This window comes from Elgaria multicarinata, chromosome 4, assembly GCF_023053635.1.
Source record: "Elgaria multicarinata webbii isolate HBS135686 ecotype San Diego chromosome 4, rElgMul1.1.pri, whole genome shotgun sequence".
Lineage (NCBI taxonomy): Eukaryota > Metazoa > Chordata > Lepidosauria > Squamata > Anguidae > Elgaria > Elgaria multicarinata.
Window position 1 is genome coordinate 76226265 of NC_086174.1, and position 22400 is coordinate 76248664.

General features: G+C 40.6%; 1 protein-coding gene across 1 annotated transcript in view; it reads right to left on the minus strand.

The window, feature by feature from the left end:
- UTRN (utrophin) overlaps positions 1–22161 on the minus strand; it is a 390352-nt gene extending 368191 nt beyond the window's left edge. Inside the window, exons 1-2 of the mRNA XM_063124582.1 lie at positions 21780–22161; positions 17335–17503 (exon numbers count right to left, since the gene is read on the minus strand). Coding sequence (XP_062980652.1) covers positions 17335–17413 — 79 coding nt within the window. The 5' untranslated portion in view covers positions 17414–17503; positions 21780–22161. The remainder of the gene's footprint in view (positions 1–17334; positions 17504–21779) is intronic.
- Between the last annotated feature and the right edge of the window lie 239 nt (positions 22162–22400).

A 22400-nucleotide genomic window follows, 5' to 3' on the forward strand; every position in this document is an offset into this window, starting at 1 on the left:
TTAGACCTAACAATCTTGAGCTCAGGTTTATCTGCCCAAGAACCAGCTCCATGAAACAATCCTAATTTCATACCCTGACTAGTAAGCAAGATTAAACCAATGTTTCCCTGATCATATGCAAACAGGAAACTATGGTTTAAACAAGCTATGTTTCCAGCAACAAAGGTAAGTGCACCAAAGCAGATGGGAAGAGAGGGAGTGCTTGGGCACATGGCTTGTTCTTAGCCCAATAGACCATGGTTTATTGACCCAAGATAGCTGAACCAGGCCATAATTTGAAGCAAGCAGACTTACATGGCTTTTCTTTGCACAAAAAAATCTCATGTTTCTAACGATAATGCATGAAGAAGAAACAGCTTTAATGCTATGCAAATTAAAACATTTTAGTGTCTATGTTTCAAGCATATTACTATACGGACAAGAGGGGAAACACAGAATTTCCCAGATCAGATGCATACAACATTGCCTTTCAGTCTTATTCTGCCATATCAGAGCCTATTTACTCTGCCAGAGCCCTTGTTGTTAACGTAGTTTTAAAAAACAACAACACAACTATAGGTTCATTTAAAATATATAGTTACATGCTTCATGTAGCTCTATATGCTCTCAGTTAAACTACCACTTTGTGTTTATAGTTACTGATAAAAGTTTTTCTTTCTTTCAGTGGCTTTTTTCCTTTCAGTGTTTTCTCCCAACACCTCCCATTAGAGCATTTTCTCTCGTCTGCAAGTACATATCCTTTTTCAAAAAGGAAGTTAAAATCAGTAAAAGTACTTTTCCCCTTAAACAGCAACAGCAACCCGTGCAAATCTGGCCTTCTTCCAAGGCTTATGACGTGTCAAATACTACACCAAAAAAGAAGGACAGAGTACAAAAAAGCCAATGCTAGTCATAAAATCCCTGCAATTTTGTGTGATGGTCACTGAGCTGGCATATTGGAAACATTGAATCTCACTTTCACTCACTTCAGCTTTGCAGCTCATAGACAAAAAGGCTTCACTCTCAACAACGTAAGTATACCTGCCGTGTTTAAAAAGCTCAAGACAGCACAGTAACATGGAAGGAAAAGTAATAGTGGCATCCAGTAGTTCAACCTCAAAGTGCAGCTATCCAGCAGCCATGTTACTAGGAACCTCCTACTTCAGGAATATTCACTATGCATTCTACATGCCATAGTTAGCCCAGGCCTAGCACTGGATCAATTCCTGCAAGCCAATGAGGAGCACAGTAAATAGTACTGTACTTAGCAGATATCTAAATATGAGTAACTTAAGTAAGAGGTAAACTAGCAAAGTTGATCCCATGGCTCAAGAGGGAGAGAGTCACACATACACGGTTCAAACATTCCAATATACTGGCCATTCAAACACTCCACCTTACAGGTAAGAGTGACCTCAATTTTCCATTCCAAGTTTCTAAGCAGAACTTCTGAGACAGGCCAGTGTGTGCCCAGGAAAATAAGAACCCTGTCTGTGTGCTTGTGACAGATCTGCACTGCTTCATATTATGCTCATGGAAAGCTATTTTGGATGAATTCAGAAGTTACCCATTCTGTTCCTTTCACAGTAAGCAATATTGCAAAAACTATAAAAATCCAGCTATCCAATGGAAAGCTAAATTGGTTAAATTGTTTTCTAATGACAATTAATAGTTCCTTTTCACCTTTAAGTACAAAGCCATTTCATTGCTAGACACTTTCAACTGAAATCTTTGTAATAAAAAACAAACAAATCATGTTTTCCCATTCACATTTTAGTCTCTAACTAAGCCCACATGCACCAAATATACCTGAAAGCAAGTGTTTAAAATAAGGATCCATGACCGGTTCTTGAAGATCCAGTTGTCATTGGTTTAGCATGCCGGCACTAGTCTATTTGCACTGGCAGGGAGGGGCTTTCCCTACTTCCTCCCAATATGTGACAACTTGACTTTAGATTAGGCTTTCCAGGAATTGGGATGTGGTGTGCATGTGAGAGTACAAGCGAACGATGTGTATATTTACATGTTCATATGCACACTAGCATACAAGTCTCCTTTCTTCCTCTGCTCCTCCCCCCACAAGTGGTTATACATCCAACCTGAAGACACAAACAACAAATAATCACATTTCCAAACTCTCAGAGGAAAATAAATAAGGGCCTTTCTCCTGTTTATTGTACAACCCCCTGAGAAATTCCCTGCGCAGCAATGAATGGGAACAGCATGCTGTACTTGCTCATTCAGCTTGCCATTTCAACAGGCTTATACAAGAGAACTTCAATTTCACATGTCTTGGGTAGACTTCTTCTCAAATATCACTGGAGCATAAAAAAGCCTGGGGTAGCAGCAACCTATTCATCCCCCATAAAAAAGGAAAGGCACAACCCACCCAAAAGATAAGGACTTTTGCATTCCAACTATGTCAATGGAAACAGAATGCAACACAGATTGTTTTAATAATCAACCATGACTGGGCAAACTACTGTGGGATTTGTTTTGTTCTGTTCTGTTGCTACTGCTGCTTTTACTATCAATGGAGCTTCCTTTTATTTTAGGAAGTGCTATTTGCATATTTAATATACACAAGTGACAGAACTTGCATAACCAATTGGAATCAGACACAGCTGATGAGCATGCTTGCAGTTCTGTGATTCAACACAAGGAATTTCTCATATACAGAATTGTCTAGCGTTGCATTTTCAGGAAATGCTTCCTGACTAATTAATTGGGAAGCATGACAAGTTCACTTTCCCTTGCAATCAGTTATTTATTTATTACATTTTTATACTGCCCAATAGCCAAAGTTACCCACATGAAACTGCTAAGAAGGCTTATTCTAGTGCTTTTCAAAATCTAAAAGTTAAATGTTATCTCTAAGGTTTATAAACTATTGTTAAAGCCTGAGACAGAGAATGAACAAACAAAGGACTGTATGATAAAATGGGATCAAAACTTTGGGTAAAATGTACCAATGGATTTATTTGTTTATTTATTTATTACACTTACATACCGCTCCCATAGCAAGGGCTCTCTGGGCGGTTTACAGAAATTCTAAAATTGAGATAAAAACAAGTATACAAAATTTAAAATTCTAAAACACAGAACATACACACATAAACCATTAAAAACTGTTAAAAAAACTAAACATGTGGGTGATTAAGATGTGCCGCCATATGCCTGGGCAAAGAGGAAAGTCTTAACCTGGCGCCGGAAAGATAGCAGCATTGGCGCCAGGCAAGCCTCGTCAGGGAGATCGTTCCACAGTCTGGGGGCCACCACCGAAAAGGCGCTGTCCCTCGTTGCCACACTCCGAGCCTCTCTCGGAGTAGGCACCCGGAGGAGGACCTTAGATGTTGAACATAGTGACCGGGTATATTCACGTCGGGAGAGGCGTTCATATGGAAAGATATGTGGGTAAAAGGTTTAAAATATACGTTAAGTACCAGACTTAAGGAGATTTTTTACAAGGTGATGTATAGATGGTATATGTCTCCCTCAAAATTAGCAAAAATGTACAGGGGTTGTTTGGGAGACTGTTGGAAATGTGAAGAACAAGAAAGAACTTTTTACCATATGTGGTGGTCATGTTAAAAAGCAAAATCTTTTTGGACTCAGATCCATTTGTTAATGCAAAAAATATTAAAGACAAATCTACAAATGAAACCAGAAACATTCTTGTTGGGACTTATGGATGATCAACTTAAAGGAAAACGAGGAACGTTGTTTTTGTACATTACAACAGCTGCCAGACTAGTCTACGCGCAATACTGGAAAAATACACAAGTACCATCAACGAAGGAATGGCTGCTTAAGGTTTTGGAGCTGGCGGAGATGGCCAAACTTATGGCATTAGTAAGAGAAAAATCAACAACCTCGTTTGTATTGGACTGGAAACCTCTGATAGAGTATATACAAGAGTTGTAAAAGAATAATGTATTTGTTGGTGGTTTTTACATCTAATCTGTGGCCTTAATACACAACACTGGGCTGGCTAAAGTGAAGTAGCTGATAGCCTATATGTCTGACATGAAGTTTGCCTCAAATGGAACATGGCCTTATATGTTTTGTATATGTGTTTTTATTAGATGTATTGTATTGTATTGTTAGTTAGGCGTGTGATGTTTTGTTATGTTTTCTTTCTTTGCTTATCTTCTTTTTCTATTCTTTTGTAGAAAACAATAAAATTATTAAAAGCAAAAAAATCTAAAAGTTAAGAAAACAAAATTAGACTTAATTCTTTCCATCATGAAAACTATCTTTTTTTTTTAATGGTATGTGTCAAAATGTAATTACATGCAACACTGAACCTTCCTGTGATACTACAACCTGAATAAGGATCAATTGCCAATGGGGGGGGGGAGAGACTATAAATCCAAAGGGAGTTTTAAAAAAGTCAACAGTAATCTTAAGATACTGCATTCTAGAATGCATAATCCATTCAAAGAATACACCAGCCCCATAGTAGTAAAGTACTGAACAGCTCTAGGATTCTATAGTCTTTATTTTATAACGTCCTTTTCAGATTAGAATGGTATTGGGGTGTTTTTTTAAAAAAATAAAATAAAACTTCTTATTTAATTTAGTTATTCAACTAGGTTTGTGCACTTATGACAGTGACACACACTGCCTAACCACTGTACTTGCAAAATGTACTTGCAAAAGCCACTTGCCTGCTTAACCATGGCAAGTAAGAATGTGCTCCAGGCAAAGTAGAGTTTTTGTGTGTGTAAAATGCCATTGGTATGCACTGGCAGGTGGGATGGGAAGCAGAAGAGGTAAATAAGGGACACTATAGCCTTGTAAGAAGGTGATCAGATGCAACTTCTACAGAGGATGACCAAGGACTCAAGACATAAGGAGATGCAACACTCATTATTTAATCCTATCCATGTTTACTCAGCAATACGTCCCACTAAGTTCAATAAGATTTACTTGAGAGTAGGTAGGTTTAGAATTGCACCTTTAAGGTGCAATCCTATGGGTACTAGACACTGTCTAGACAGCCAAAGGGTTTTTTTTCAGTTTCTGGGAACAAAGATTAAAGCTAGGGCACTAATCTTGGTTCCCAGAAACTGTGCTCCCTGCCCCCTCATAGCCAGCACGACTCTTCCCCATCTCTACACCCAGAAACAGAGTGGGGAGACAGGAAAAAGGGGGTGGTCCCAGGGGGGAGGGGAGGAGAAGAGTCCATAGAAGCAGCATTATGCAATTTCCAGTGTGCCTGCTCCAAATCTCCCCAGCCAGCCAGCCTAAAATGCAGGGCAGCCAGAGCATGGAGGCAAGCATCACCTTCATGCCACAGCCACCCTGCACTGGATAGTCATGGCCCTCTGAATTTGGGCGCTGATGACTGTCTCTATAGGATTGTGCCTTTAGTTACTCATAAGTGCCAGTAGAGAGCATAATTCTACTTAACATGTATTTCACAGCCACAGAATACTGAATAAAGAATACTGGGGGGGATTTTAAATCTCATATTAATAAAGAGAAATAGGAAATTTGATATATAGTTTTCAGTTCTTATTCTTTTGGATCTTACTGTGGCCTTTGATACGGTTGATCATGACCTCCTATTGGCTACCCTATGTGACACTGGATTCCGCGAATCTGTCTATGACTGGTTTGCCGCCTATCTCGCAGGTCGCTCATTTAGCATATGTGCTAATGGCCACTTGTCTTCTTCTTTTCCCCTTCAAGTTGGGGTGCCACAGGGCTCAGTACTTGGCCCTTTGTTGTTCTCTTTATACATGTTATCGTTAGGTAATCTTATTCATTCTCATGGCCTCCAATATCACCTGTATGCAGACGATACACAATTGTATCTCTCTTCTCCCAAACTTTCTTCTGACGTTCAGGCTAGGATCTCAGCTTGTTTGGCTGATATCTCAGCCTGAATGCTTCAGCGTTGCTTAAAACTAAACATGGCAAAAACAGTTTTGCTTGTCTTCCCTCCCAAACCATCGCCTCACTCTTCATTCTTTGTTACTGTTAATAATGTCACACTTTATCCGGTGGAAGAAGCTCGTAGTCTTGGCTTCATTTTTGATTCTTCACTTTCTTTCTCCTCACATATTGAGGCTGTAGCCAAGTCCTGCCATTTTTTCCTATATAACATTGCTAGGATCCGTCCGTTCTTATCTGAATCTTCTGCTAAGACCCTTGTCCATGCATTGGTTATCTCCCGTTTGGACTTTTGTAATCTTCTTTTGACTGGTCTTCATTATGCTCTTCTCTCCTCTTTGGTCTCTCTTCACTATTCTGCAGCCAAGATTATTTTCTTGGCTCGTCGTTTTGACCATGTTTCTCCTTTGATGAAATCTCTTCGTTGGCTTCCGATCCCATATAGAATTCAGTATAAGCTTCTTTTGCTGACATTCAAAGAGTGTCATGGTCTTGCACCTTCTTATCTTTCCTCTCTCATTTCACTCTACCATCCCCCTCATACCCTCCGTTCTTCAAATGTTATGTTGCTCTCCCACCCAAGAGTCTCTCTCTCTCTTGCCCGGCTTCGCCCATTCTCTCTGGCTGCCCCGTTTGCTTGGAGCAACTACGTACCACGAGTTCCATTGTAGATTTTAAAACATGTTTGAAAACTCATTTGTTTTCAATAGCTTTTGGTATTTTAGCTTGATCTACTGTTCTTATTACTATGATTATTCTCTTACTTCTGCTTTGTGAACCCCTTCCCCCCCTTCATATGTTTTAATGTGATTTTAGATTGTAAGCCTCTAGGCAGGGTATCGCTGTTTTATTTGTATATTTTGTACAGCACCAAGTACATTGTTGGTGCTATATAAATCATCATCATCATCATCTCATTCAAACGATTTCATGGTATTTAAAGCCTTTTTATACTAAATTAGATATTCTCTTCATATTAAACATGGGGAAGCTTAATCTACTAAACTACAGACTTTACTTGCACACTATTAATATGCAAACTTAGCTACCCCTGGCAGACACATTAATATGCAAACTTAGCTACCCCTGTCACACGTAGTTGAGTCTTTAACTAAGCTAGTATCACGTAGAAACTTGTCTTCCACACTGGCTGCAACTTTGATTGGCTCATAGTTGATATAATCTGTGGTGCATATAGGTAATTTTAGATCTTGGAATTACAACACAATCCCATGCATGTGTAGACAGAAAAAAATGTTTTCCTGTCTAAATATGTATATGATAGTGCCTTTAATGATCTTACAGAGGTAGAGGTACGGGTACTTTAAACAGCCATGTGAATTACTTCGTTAATACACATTAAGCACACAATTAACATTTCTGTTCTCTTCCCCCACCATGTTATGCGTTACAACTGCTTCTACATTCCTAACAAGAGAGAGAGAAAAAAACATTTGGCAGCTCTAATAAAAAGAAAAAAGATTCTGAGAATGTGCAGTTACATGTTTTAAATTCACGCAAGTTATCATGGCATCATCATAACTACAGGAATAAATGTGTGCTTGCTTCTGCTGTCCTGATGCTAAAATCAGCTACTTAGGAAGAAAAACCATTTTGTTGTAGAAAAGGATAATATAATTTTAAATAAAAAAAATAAAAAACACCTGTAACCATGTAATACCCAACGACATTCATTATTTAAGCAATGCTATATATTTTTTTAAAAAAACACTCTTTACAAACTCACATGATCACCTTGAGCCAATCACTAGATCTCAGTATAACCTACCTCACAGGACTGTTGCAAGGATAAAATGAAGAAATCAGATATACAGCTCTTTGGAGGAAAAGCAGGGTAAAAATTTAACAAATAACTAAATAGTTGCATACATTTTTATTTGGTATAAGAGAAAAACATTTAAACTTTCACATTCATTAGTCACTCTATGATTCAATCTGTTAAAAAAATATCCCTCATATTAGCTCTTTACATTCCTGCATGGTCAAGCCATCTAAGCTAAATTAATATGGGAATTTATAAGCAAGCTTTACAAAAGAGGTGGGAGAGGAACATCCACTCTTGGACAGTATCCACTGATGCCATTCTGCTAACACAAATGATGTTGCGCTAGTATAAGGGACCTCTAGTACAACACTGGTTGCATTAGCTTGTGTGATGGGATTGCCCAGAAAGCCTGTCTCATAAGCTAACACTATTGCCATGGTGCTAGAGTTCCCTTATGCAAGTCCAATGTAATTTGCATTAGCAGAATGTTATTGTTGGATATTGACTAATGACCAAGAATATTATGTCATATCACAATGATACATTAAATTTTGGAGATTCCAGAGGAGCATAGCATCTATAACCAAGCCGAAATTGCAACCACATTCGGTTGGTTTGTTTTTACCTTCTCCACACACTAAATTGTTTTCCCCGTGGTTTCTCCTACTCCGCAGTCCTAGAGTTCTAATTTAACACCACACTTCTCTCCTCCGAGTTAATGGAAGTTGAATGCGAGAAGCATCACCAAGCCAACAGTGGGAGTTTTCCTGATGTTTGAGTGGGTGGGAATAATTATCCATGAGAAGGGCAAATAAACAGTTTTCCATAAAGAATATTAAAGGGTCACACATCTAAAAGCTCAAGAACACATATTAAATTCAGTACAAAAATCAGAGAGAATTAATCTAGACTAACACAGAAGCATCTGTTCTCTTCACTGTACTAAATATGAAGAAATCCTAACTGAGATGTTTATGATAAACCAAAACTAAATTACAAAACCATTTATACCTATTGACATAAATGCCAGTATAAAGTTCTTTGGGGTTCTTTTGTTAACACAAGTAAAACTAGAAAAGTGGATTGAAATTTATTACAAAATTGATGCTGCTCGGCAATTTAAAACCTCATTTAAAAAATAAAATAAGCAAAAATATGTCAAAGTCTGTCCTGGCATGCTAACCATAACTGCCTATCACATTCCCTTAAATCTGTCTGTGAGACATACAAGTCGGGAAAACATTTATGTTTACTTAAACACAAAAGTCTAATAAATTCCAGGAAGGATAGCAGAATTTAGAAATAACTTATCACATACACTTTAAGACTGATCAAACATAAATTGTTAGCTACAGAATGGTAATTCGGGTGTAGTATATTAATTATCTGATGAGGTCATTGAATTAGCAGTTAGAGAAGACACATGAGCAGCAAGCTGTAATCCACTTCTCACACCTATGTGACTTCCAGATTTGTTTCAGACCTCTGAGACATGAATTTTTCATTAAAAAAACAACCTCTCCCTTCCTGGTTGCTGAATAAGTCATGAATTCTAAGAGATTATGTGATTTTTGTCTGGAAAAAAAAGAATCACACATTGACTTGGTTCACACAATCAAACTAAGCCAGCATGTTTCTTTCAACAGCCCCTGGGTTATTGGAGGGTTGTTTCCTCCTGCAACAAGCCATGACACCTGGGCTTGGATGACATGACAAGACAGGCCTGGGTGGTGATTATGGAAATCACCCCTACCTCCTCCACACCCCACATTAACTACAATTTAAATAAGCTAGGTTGGCTTATTTTGATATGTGAATCATCGTGTTATAAACACCATGAGTTGGATCCAGAGACAGATGAGCGAAACTCCACTCACACCATGAGGCTTTCCTGGATCTTTCTCCACTACAGCCCTCTGCACTCCCCATAAGCTATTTTTGAGGATCAAGAGACCCTCTGGATTTGGCGGGGCTACCTCCTCACACAAGTGGAAGAGCCTCTCCAGACATGAAAGTCATCACTGAATCCAAGTCAATATTTTCTTTGCTGAAGAACAGCTCAAAGGGAGAACTAATATTTTGCATGATGAAGATCCCCAGTTTGATTCCCAACATGTTCTGTGAAAAGGATCAGATAGCAGGTGGTGGCAAAGACCTCCAGCTGAGATGTCAGAGAGTCATTGTGAATCAGAGTAGACAACACTGGGCTAGATGTTTGTAAAAGTCCACCAAGTTAGCAGATACCTTTATTCAGTACCCCACAAACCCAACCCACTACTGGCTAGCAAAGTATTCTGCCACCTAGTTGCCCTCCAGATGCTTTGAACTGCAACTCCCAGTATTCTTAACCATTGGCCATACCGTCTGAGGCTGATGGGAATGGAAGGCTAAATAATCTAGAGAGAACCTGGTTGGTGAAGTCTGGGCTATACTTCATTCCTACTCCTGAGTGAATGTATTCTAACAAGAAATAAAGTAAAAGTAGAGATGTGAGCAACTGGTATTTTTCCACAGCCTGTGAAAGCACACAGACCTAACTTATAGCTGCTCCAGATAACAGGAAGACATATTCTTTAAAGAACACAGATGTGCAAAGAAATTCCTCAAATATAATTTGCACAAGAGAACATAAGAAGAGCCCTGCTGGATCAGACTGAGGGACCATCTAGTCCAGTACTCTGTTCACACAGTGGCCAACCAGATGTCGACCAGGGACCAACAAAGCAGGACATGGTGTAACAGCACCCTCCCATCCAAGTTCTCCAGCAACTGGTGCACACAGGCTTACTGCCTTGGATACTGGAGATAGCACATAACCATCAGGGCTAGTAGCATCAATAGCCTTCTCCTCCAGGAATTAAAGATGCAACCTGCCCTCCAGTAAATTTAGTTAGAGCCACTACTGTGATTCTAATTAAAGAACAATATGCAAGATGTTAATAAGGAAGAGTCAAACCATACCAAGCATCCACAAAGAAAGAACAATAAGTTGTGCACCACATGCATGGAGGCTCCTTTTGTTCTTATGTTCTTCACTGTCTGTAGTTTTAGGCCACAAATTGGTCCAGTTACACACATTGTAATTGTGGGCACTGAAATCAATAGGATTTAAGCATACCTAACTCAGTGCTGAATTGTGGTCTTAAAAGTCTTGCAATATTTCCCACTACCATCCAAAGTTACTAAGATGTAGAGACTTTGCTACCAAAAACAGTTCACTGCAGCTAAAGAGTGAAATACAATTTTGCTAATCTCCAGTATTTCAAGATCTAATAAGAAGTATTTTTAAACAGAGTTCCTGGTGAGCATTTATAAGAAAAGAGGTTTTCCAAGTGTTTGGTATAGATGTAGCCAAAATCAAAGAAAGGGTACCATCTTCAGCTGATTGTTTTTTCTTTAAAAACACAAAACAAAAAACGTAAGGAACTACCCCCTCAAGCCTTTAGAGCAGAGGTGGGGGGGACTATTAAAAGATTTGGCAAGATCATTTTGTTTTTCATATTTATCACTTCTAAAATGGCCAAGATCTATTAGGCAATATACAAAATATCTAAATTCTCCAATAAACATTTTTAAGACTTTTGCTTTAAAAATAAAGCCAAATATGTGCTGTACATTAGAAAGTGGGAAATGGCTAAGGAACAGAAAATTATAAAGAAAAGGAGTATGGAGATGAGAAGGAAGTTAATTACATATAACTCTCAACCAAGTTTTGGCATTAGTGAGAACTTCAACTCCCTCTCCCAGATTACTAGAACTCATGTCACCTAATGAAATTGAGCAGCAGTAGCTTCAAAGAAACAAAACAAAAAGTACTTTTTCACATAATGCAAAACTGATTTATGGAATTCACTGCCACAAGAGGAGGTGATGGGCCCTGGCATACATGGCTTTAAAAGCAGATTAGACAAATGAATGTAGAAGAGTTCAATAGCAAAATAGAACCTCTGGGTTCAGACACAGTATGCCACTAAATACTAGCTGGCTTATTAGTTTGCTACGTTTAACTGATCCCTGACTTTCCACCCCAAAAATAGCACTGAAGATAGCTAACAGTAACAGGAGTGGGGCAACAGTGTAGGAGAACTGCTGCCCATTCCCTACTTGTGAACTTCCTGGCAGGACATTTTTTACATCCTACTGGCTAGATAGACTCTGCTTCTTTACTTTTTCCTGTATTTTATTTTATTTCTTTATTACATTTCTAATCAGCCCAATAAGTTCTCTGGGCAAATTACAAACAGATAATAATCTAAAATGCCGTCGAACAGTCAAAAACATAAGCGAACTGCTTCCACACATTTATCTGAGATAAATTACACTGCTTCATTCAGGAATATTAATTAAGAGCGTAAGAACATAAGAAGAGCTTTATGTTTTTATGCTCTCAAGCAGTATTCCTGAATGAAGCAGTTTAATTTATCTCAGGTAAAAGTGTGGATGAAGTTTGCTTAAGTGGGACCAAAAACTCTTCTTGCCCCAAACTGCAGCCCAGTGACATTTATAGGAAAAACAATGGGCTGCCAGTTGAGAAGGTTATGGGGCTAAGGCCAAGCAACCCTCCTTCTAGGGCACTGGGATTCCAAGCATTAACATTAGCTCCTTAGAATAAAGCAATGTCAAGCGCCAACATGAGGATACAAGAGTTACGTGAATTAGTAATGTGCTACATTTCTACTACCCTAATGAAAATTAGTGGTTATTACCAACGACAACAAAAAGGATTTCAGTCATGCTGAAAATAAATATGGTCAGTAATAGAAAGGTCAAGAACTACTCTTCCACATTTTCCATTTAGGACTAGATAATACTCTCACCCGCAACATTTTCCATTTAGAACTAGATAAAACTCTCAACATGCTTTAGTTTTTTGCTTAGTAGCTTTATTTACATATTGCTCTCTTGCTGAAGTTCTGCCATTCCAATTAAAAAACACACACAAATTTCTGTTGATGTTCAGTCCTCCAAGTTATGAAAACATCCCTGATATCGAAAGCAACATCTTATTCTAGTGGGTTTATGTAAGATTAAGACAAATAACCTTTCCTCCTTTAAAATATGTTTCAGAAAAGGAAACAAAAATATACATCGGTGTTTTTTTTTTTAAAAAAAGTGCTGTCTGTACTAAGACATGAAAGTATATTTTTTAATTTGAAAAGTACATTTGTTTGTACATAATGTACAAATAACAGTTGAATGAGAGATCATTCTTAAGATACAATTATGAATCATCCAATACAGAACATTTCACTTTAGGGACATTCCATTTAGGGACTAGCACAGGTATTCTTTCCCTTTAGCCCTTTTTTTGGAGTAATCAAGATAGAAAGTACAGATGTCAGCCCTGACAACGAGCCTTTAATTTGTTGCCTAGTGCACTTTGAAGTCCTATGCCCTTTTCACTGGGAAATCCCTCTCCCCAATTCTATTCATGTCTCAGGTATGCAGAGTAATAAATAACTAAGATTCAGGTCAGGACCATACACAAGGATAGACGCACATGTCAATCCAAATTCTTAAGATTTCTGTGAACAGCTTTAAAACTGAATTTCTGGTTAGATTAGCTTAATTAACATATATAACTACTCAGAAGTAAGTCTCATTGAATCAGTAAGACTTTTTTCCAGGAAACTATGTATAGGATTACAGCTTAATGTTATTAACACCAAAAAGGTCTGCTAGGTAAAACTTGAGCTTTTAGTTGGGGATTATGAGAAAAGGAAGGATGCTTATAAATGTTTGAACATATACATGAAACATATATATTCAAACAAATTTACTTTCAGAAGTCAATTAGCATTTGAAATTATAACTATTATTATAACTATTATAACTATTCATCTTAGCAGCCCTAGGTGCAGCAGCAGGTTCTTCCACTAACCATCACATGACCTGCACAGCCTAATTTGAATGTCTGCAGCCACCGCTTCCCAGTCAATCTTGGGGCTCTGGACATGTGACTTTGCCATAACATGTACTCTGTGATGGACAAGGCAATGTGACTTCTCCATCAAGTCACATTTCCCTCGCCCCTATTCCCCTCCACAACCTGCTTTTCATAACTTCTTGCCTGATGAAGTTATCTGGACATCTTGAAAGCTTGCTCAGTTTTCTGTGATATTTTGGTTGGCCTATTAAATGTATTATACCAATATGGATTTTGTGATTTTACTTCTGGTCCACATGGCTACCTTTGGTTTTTATCAGAAACTGCTATTTCTACATAAAAGCATTTAATATCTATGGTGCTGACAACTGTATCTCTACCTATAAAGCAGAAAGTATGTGTGTGCAATGTATGTCCGGAAATGTTTACCCACTTCCAGATGAGTTAGAAACTTGAAATTTGGCATGTTGATAGGTCTGGTGGCAGAACGTACCAGAAAAATCTAAAAACACAGAATTTGGGGTTTTAAGATTGTTTAAATAATTTAATAAAAAAACCAAGGCATATGCCTACAACTCCCAGCATGCCTTGGGCAGAACTCCCAACATGCCTTGGGCGGGAGGCCAAAGTTACTGGTCTTTGGCATCCATTATGAATGTATGGGCAGGTTGCCACTGCATGTCTTTCACAACCACAACTTCCTAACGTTGGTCTTGAGCAGTCAACCCAATTCCACATAAAAGGAAACAACCCACATAAATGGGCTGTGTCCATTTATGGTGCCTCCTCCCACCCTATGCATGGTTTTAAAATTGTAACTGGATACAACAGCATGACTTTGAGGGACCGAACATACTCAAATGCACTCTGTCCTGACATCCATCGCTGTTTTCTCAGAATTTGGGGGAAGCAAGTATACAGCCTTCACCCTTAAGAGGGAGGGAGGAAGGGAAGGCACTCTGCGCATGCCCATAAACCAACCCAATGAAGGGGGGAAGGGCCTGGCCCAGCCCCAGCCCTTCAGTACAGGCTTCTGATGGAGCACTTGGTGGGTGAGAAGCGCAGGCTGAGCCAGACCCAGCAAGATTGGCCAGAGCTGGGCGCGTCCACTGATAATTGCTTACCTCCCCTCCTCAGCGATGCTACTCCTCAATGCTCTATTGAGGAGCAGCATCGGCAACAAGAGGATGTCTCAGAGGACGCAGGCACTTGTGGGCTGCCAAAGGCATGCTGGGAGGTGTAGCACTGGCATGTAGAGTGACTGATTTAAAATAAAGAATGGGTGAGCAAACCAGGTCACTACCTCTTAATCCTAACTTAGCTCCCACTTTCCTGACCTCTCACAAACTGTCTTTCTTTGCTTTCTACTTGACTTTCCCCAACTGCCACTCGCCTCACCATTCCATTCTAGCCTCAGATATCAGTCATTCCTACATTCAGTCTTCTGTTTCAATGGTATAATCAGGCTTTTACTTAAAAATCATAAACTTTATTCAATAATTCCTGCATCTGTCTTGGAATGTTGTGGTTTATTTATAAAGGGGGGGGGGGGGAACGCAGCATAAAAAATCTCATCAAGTTAAAAGGCCTGTGGGGGGATCACTTTGTACTGGAAAGCCATTAATGCAGTCACTAGGCAAGACTGCCTGGGAAAAAGAAATCCATAAGCAGGGTGCCACAACTAAGAAGGCTCGCTCTCCAGTTGTCTTCCAACACACTTCGAATGGTGTTTAAAAATTAACACATTATTCAGAGATCTAGGCTTACACCTACAGCTCCCAGAATGCCTTGGGCAGAAGAAAAGACTTATCGAGCTTTGGCAGCCATCATCTGGAAGTGGTTCTCCATCTTTGGTCACATGTTGCTAGGCACCATTGGGAGCAGTAGGGGAGGGGGTGCAGATCCGGGGCTGTCGCCAATGGCAACAACTGAGTTAACTGTAAGTCAGTCAGCTGGCCAACCCCCTCATGGCCTACCTACAGGCACCAATTGAACAGTGCAGCATGGACTGGCTCAGCCAGACTTTACTTCCTATGATCCTCAGTGGAAGGACTCCCATTGGGCAACTCAGCACCATGGCAAAAGGCATGCTGGGAGTTGTAGTTTTTGTTTTCTGTAGGGATCAGTAAAATCATGGTGGCACCCCCACCCCAACACCCCCATGCGCTGAGGGTGAGAGGAAAAAACAAATTTAATTTGTTTTAAAGTTACATCACAGGCCTAGCACCAGCCTACCTTGCAAGGTTTTTGTGAGGGTGAGAAAGGTAAAAAAGATACAAATTTAATTCGTTTAAAAGTTAGCTCACAGACCTAGCACCTGCCTACTACTTTAAGATGATTATGTAGCAGACGTATATCTTAGGGGGGCCGAGCAATGCCAGGTATATCAGCTAGTGCTATCTAAAGGACCTGAGTATGGCAAGAGGAGAATAAATACAGAAGATCAAGTGAGTTCTTTTCATGCGTGTAATCCCACTCTGTACGTGGGAAACGAAACCCAGGCTGCACAAGAAAAGGAAAAATAATGCTCCAAAGTATGGAAAAAGCCTTCCTCCCCACTCATCCACACTCCCAGCCCTGCAATTCTATTTTTGTGGTATGGCACAACCTCTGTTCCCAGGCATTTAAAGAGTGGGCTGTTTATGTATCCATTGTTTTGGTTAGGGTCTGTACTGATGTTTCAGTTGTTTTATTATGTTTTAATATTTTTAACGGAAATTGGTTTTAGTTATTTTAGATTGTGTATGTTTTAATAATTTTAATGTTAAGTTTCCTTGGGCCTTTTTACAGAAAAAGGCAGCTAAGACATTCAAGAACAGCAACAAATTGAGAGCCTAGAAAGCTCCCATGCAAACATGTTCTATCTTCAAGTCCACGCATATCTTTGAAGACATTTGGAAATGTTCACAGTAAGTTTTTCAAGCCTCAAATGAGAAGAAGATGCCAAAACAAAGCTGCATTAAAGCACACTGAACATATGGCACTTCATAAAACCTGATGTAATTATAATACAGGGGGTGGGTCCTAAATAAACAGACACAATTAGCACTGTAGAAAAGCAGGAGCCTATAATTACTGTTATTTCATTACAACTGCCTCAAGAGTTTTCTCAAGTAGAACCAGGGACCCAGTGTACTGGACAATGCTTTGATGGACAGATGTGTCAGGAATCTAATTAGAGAGCTAAACCATACATTTACACACAGATGGTGCAATTACAGCCTGATGGTCCTTTTTTAAATGGAAATGTCAGTTATGGAAGGTAGGTGAACTGACGTTTATGGCACAGCCACAGCAACTGTACACTAGTTTTATTGCAAATACAGAAACAGGTGTGGAAGCATAGGGAGCAATATGAATGTGCATCTGAAACCACCAGTGGGGTAGGAGATGCTGGGGTGATTTAGGGTATAATCCTACGCATGTTCAGATAAACACACAAAAGTCCTACAATCCCAGCATTTCCCAGCCAGCATAGTTGTAGTACTTTTTTCCTGTCGAAACATGCATAGGATTGCACCCTTGGTAAAGAAAAGGTAGCTGGCAAAAGGATTAAAAACCTCAACCCTGCACTGTTGCTTCTCTACTCCTAATTGCACCCTTGCGAAACAGGGTGTTTTTTTTTTTCTGTTTTATGGGCCATCAGGCTACCATAGTAAGCATTTGCATGTAACATCTAGTTTGGCTCTACAACTCTACAACAAGTAAAAACACTTTATTTGTGTTTACAGTGGGACATTCACTAGAAAAGGTAACTGACAACTTTTTACTTGCAACTTACCAGATCTGGATTTAATGATGTTGCTAAATTCGTTGTGTCCTCCCTCAGGTCCTTCATCTATATCCAAAACCTTGGCCATCCTCTATTTCTAGGTTCAAAATTCCTGTGTAGGATTATTTCAGAACTTTGCATGCAGTGCTCACAATCCACCCAGCTTTGAAATCAATACCTGAAATAAAAACACACACAAAAGCATAAATGTATTTATTTAGAAACCTATATGCCGCCTTTCAAAAATAATGTTCTCTCAAAGTTGCCTACTATTAGTATCATTAAAAAACATTTAAACAAGTATCTAAAAACTTTTTAAACAGCACCATAAAACAATTTCTGATCAGACAACAAAAGCCATATTACAATTCAAAACAGAAAATAATGACAGTTCTAAAATCCAGATCATTTCACAAGAAGTGGGTTGATATAAAAAGGGCTTTAAACCCCACTTAAAAGCAAACGGGGGGGAGAAATATGCCTCCTTTAGGAGGATGTTCCATAAATACAGAGCCACCACTAAAAAAGGCCCCATCTCTTGTGCCCAATAACTTTATGAATAAGCCTGCAAGCAAGCAGGACTTCTGTGGCTGATCGGAAGGCCTGGGAAGGTTCACATGGCATAGGAAGGTGATCTTTCAACTAACCTAGACCTAAACCATTTACTAATTTAAAGGGCAAAAACAACACTTTAAACTGAAACCAGAAGTGAATAGTTAACCACTGCAGCTGCTATATAACTGGTGTAATATGCTCCAAACATTTGGCCCTCACAAGTATCCAAGGCACTGCATTCTGTACCAACTATAGCTTCTGTTCCATCATAAATGGCAACCCCATGTAACAAGGGCATGAGTAGCTAAATCTTCACGACCTTTAGATATAGGGTCACAGCTAGCATATCGTAAATGGCACTTCTAGCCACTGCCACCAACTGTGTTTTTACCGACAGCACTGGTAGACCACCCCCCTCACAAAAGCTGGTCTTTCAGAGGGAATACAACCCCACCAGAACAGCCAATTGCCCCATCAACTCTGTCTTGTCTGAATTAAGTTTCAGCTTCTTCACCCTCATCCATCCCAAAACTGTCTCCAAACACATGCCTCAATGGGATTAGTAGGTGGAAATGAGAGGTCGAGCTGTGCATTATCTGCATATTGATAACTTTTTAGTCAAAACCGCTGGATGACTTCCCCCAGGAACTTCATGTAAATGTTAGAAAGCATGGAGGACGAAAGGGAACTCCGAGTCATGAGGTGGAACAGAACTTCTTCAGCACCACCAATTTGGTTCCTCCCACCAGGAAAGACTGGAGCTACAATGACTTCCAAGCTTATTCTATTCCAGCTAGACAACAAAGAAGGATAGCATGGCTGATGGTACTGAAGGCCACTGAGAAGTCCAGAACAACCAACAGGGTTGCACTCCCTCTGTCCATTCCTCAGCATGGCATGCCATTTACTAGGCAACCAAAATTGTTTCTATACCATAACCAGGGTGAAGCCATATTGGAACAGATCTAAATCAGCAGAGGGCAACTTGTGGTCCTCCAGGCCTACAATTCCCATGGCTATGCTGATTAGGGCTGTCAGGAGTTGTAGACTGAAACACCTGGAGGGGCACAGGTTGCCCTACCCTGATCTAAATAATCAGTGTTATAAATGCTTATAAATGGTTCTGTTCAAGTAGAACTTTGTAGTCATCACAACTGTAACTATTTCTACACCTGTAACTCATGTCTTTCCATTTTTAAACTGTATAATTTAAATTCCCCATTTGCTCTTTTTTTGTATAGAACTGGTTGAATATCTCACAAATGCCCCCAAGGTCAATTTGCTTTGTAGTCACAGTCTATGAGAGGGTGGACACCTGCAGGGGGGAAAGGGGGAGGCCCACGGAAACTACTAAGTGACGGATTCCAGCTTTTCAGTACTAACCCCTTAATTACAGGTAGCATGTTGTGCATTCACCACACTTTTTAATGTTAGTATCCATGACAGTCAAATACATTTGGGCAAAGTTCAAGCACAATCAAATACATCAGAATCTCAGTGCGATGTCTAGAGCTACTACTAAAGATTATTCATGAATCTTTTTTCCATATACAGCCAAATGCAACATACACAGAACAATCCTATACATATCTACTTAAAAGTCCTACTGAGTTCAATGGGACTTACTTGCAGGTAAGTATGCACAGGATTGTAGCCTTAGACTTTATTTAAGAGCATTATTCTCATCACTTGCACTTCAAAGAAATCCCTGGCCCACAGAGCAGAAAACAGCCTGGGAGTGGCTGGATCGACTTCCTTATTTATATGTGCAAGTTACAAAGGAAGCCGTTCTCCAGCTATCCCAGAGCCTGCCTGGATGCATTTGGATCATTCTTCTAAAGCAATAGGGAGGGGCAGCAGTTAATTGTCCCTGATATAGTTTACCCATACAACATTTTAAGCAGAAGGCAATATGCAGCCCTGTCTCTTTCCATTCTCTAACCACACTGAATTCATGGTTGCTTTAATTCCTACAAAACGGAGACTGATAGGATGTGAAAGGTTTAATGCATGATTAATATGCATTCCCCACCCTTCCCCAGGGGTGCAGGATCAGTTACAGTATATCCCAACCTCCTTTTCTTTCTTTTTTACTGAAACCTTGTAAGGTTCAGTAGGGCTGAGAGAAGGGGAGAGAAGTTTCTGAAGGTCCCCTAGCTTGAGTCTGAGATATCCACCAGTATCTGTTCAGGTCTACTGTTAAAGAGGAAAGAGACCAATCATAATAAGTTATATGTCTGAGATGAGGAAATCAGCTCAAGACTTTCACTCAACATGTGACTGTTTCAGTTGCCAGGCACAACTGTCAAAACCAAGTTTCACACGTAGAAGGAATCTGGCTTCTATCCAGCTCAGCCCACCCTTCAGTCTTTCCCAACGGTCCAAAGGCAACACACACACACTCAAGCAGTTACACCACACGTCATTGTTTGTATTGTTGCTGTGACTTTTGCCCAGTAAGGATTTTAGAGTCCCTCCCTCAGAATCTTTTACCAGGCCAATTTCACACACCGTTCCAGAGACTGCACGGATTAATCTCATAGAAAAACAGTCGGCCCACTTCAGTCCTTTCTAACCATCCTGAGTTTTCCTGGAACAGGCCAACTGACACCTGCTCGGGTCTCATCCTGCTTCCAAGCAGAGTAATCACGGATTTTAAATTAGAAAGATGTTAACTGAAGTCTTCTAAACAGAGGGATGATATCACTGTGTTTCTGCCTTAAAATAACCAGCAGCCATCCCACAAGCTACCACATATGTACGTATCAAGAGGGAGTGAGGAGAGTAGCAGTTACCTTCCGCCTCAAGTGGAAGCAACAGGTGGTTTTTCTCACTCATAGCACCTCTGCCTGCCTGCATGAACGCAACCAGAGGCATTAAGTCCACCCAACGTTTCTTCCTTTATCAAAGTAGCACAACAAGTCCCAGTATCTCCAGGCTAAGCCTCCTTAACTTCCTTGGTCCCTTCCCACAAAAGGCATGCAAGCAGTCATACTTGCAAAAAGCATGCAAGTAGTGATTAGTCCAATAAGCTAAGGAAAAGTATTCTAGAACAGTTTTGGTACATAAAAAGCTTCAAGAGCAACAAGCAAATATTTTGCATGCTTTTAACATGTATCAGCAGGTTAGAGGTCCTATGGGGCCAGTTGTCCCACAAAAATATAATAGGATTGATGTACACTTTCACCAATAAAAGTGACTTGCATTTTTAGGATACCACCATCAACAAAACAGCTAGATATAGAATCCCACAGAAGTGCATTACAAATCAAAAGTAAGAATTTTACTAGCCCATTCTAAAGAAATCACCTGATGAGGTAGACTCTAGTCCACAAAAGCATATGCCATAAATTTCCTAGTCTTTGAATGCACCACTATTATATCCAGAGGATGGGGGGCTAAAGAAATCAGCCCACCTATGCCCACAAAATAAACATTAATGTGGTGAAAACTTCACATGTTAATGGGGGGAGCAGTACAGCCTATGAGCGCTAAGCCAGCCTTCCGTCCAGATGTATTGGACTGCACCGCCCATCATCCACAGCCAGCGCCAGCTGTGGATGATGGGAGGTGTAGTCCAATACATCTGGACAGAAGGCTGGTCCAGACTACGGTTCCCACGTGGGTGTCGAGGGCCTTTCCAAATGTGACATTTACTAGCAGCTCTGCTCCAAGTCTCGAGCACATCCTTCCCTGTTCACTGCTCCTTTCTCAGAGAAATAAGCCTGAATCCGTTCCAATGAGCCTTGCAAAATCCCTCTGTATATTCCCAACTGGGGGGTGGGGGGAGAGAGAGAGAAGCGAGCGCAATCATTGGGCTGCCCTTTTGTCCTCCCTGCGCTCCAAGCCGAGGAATCGCATTACTCTCTTCCTTTCGTGTCAATTATTCACTAGCTTACCTGCCCGGGGCGGGGAGGGGGGAAGGAGGAGAGAGAGACCCCTTCGTGTCCGAAGATCCGAAGCGCCAGCCAGTCAAACCACGGGGTCCATTTCGTGCAGTTTCCAGCTGTTTCTCTCCAAAACAAAAACTCCTCCAAAAAAAAATATCCAGCGGCAACCCGGGACAAGAGCGGAGGGGCGAAGCCAGCAAAGCAGCTCCAACAAGTTGCTAGAAGACGACGACAGTGAAGAATCCCTCCCTCCGAACGAACAAGTTTTACACGAAACACTCGTCGTGTTTGCTTCCCGGGAGCCCCAAGGTCCTCGACCTGCTGCTGGCCGCCCGTGCTCCACCCCGAAGAGGCGGCTTCTTCCTTCCCTCTCCTCTCTCGCTTCTTGAGCTTGTGGGAGGGGGAGGAGGAGGAGGAGGAAGCGCCTCTCCAGCCGCCCCCTTTTTGAGGACAGGCGGGCTTAACTTCGGAGCGGACAAGTTGCTGCTGCTGCTGCTGCTGCGGCAGTCCACCCTCCCCCTCCCCCGGCTTCTCTTGGGGGCCCCGGGGTTCCGCCTTTGTTATTAGGGGAGCACAGAACTGCAAGGGGCGGGGGAATGAAGCCAGCCCGCCCGTCTGCCTGGGGCTTTG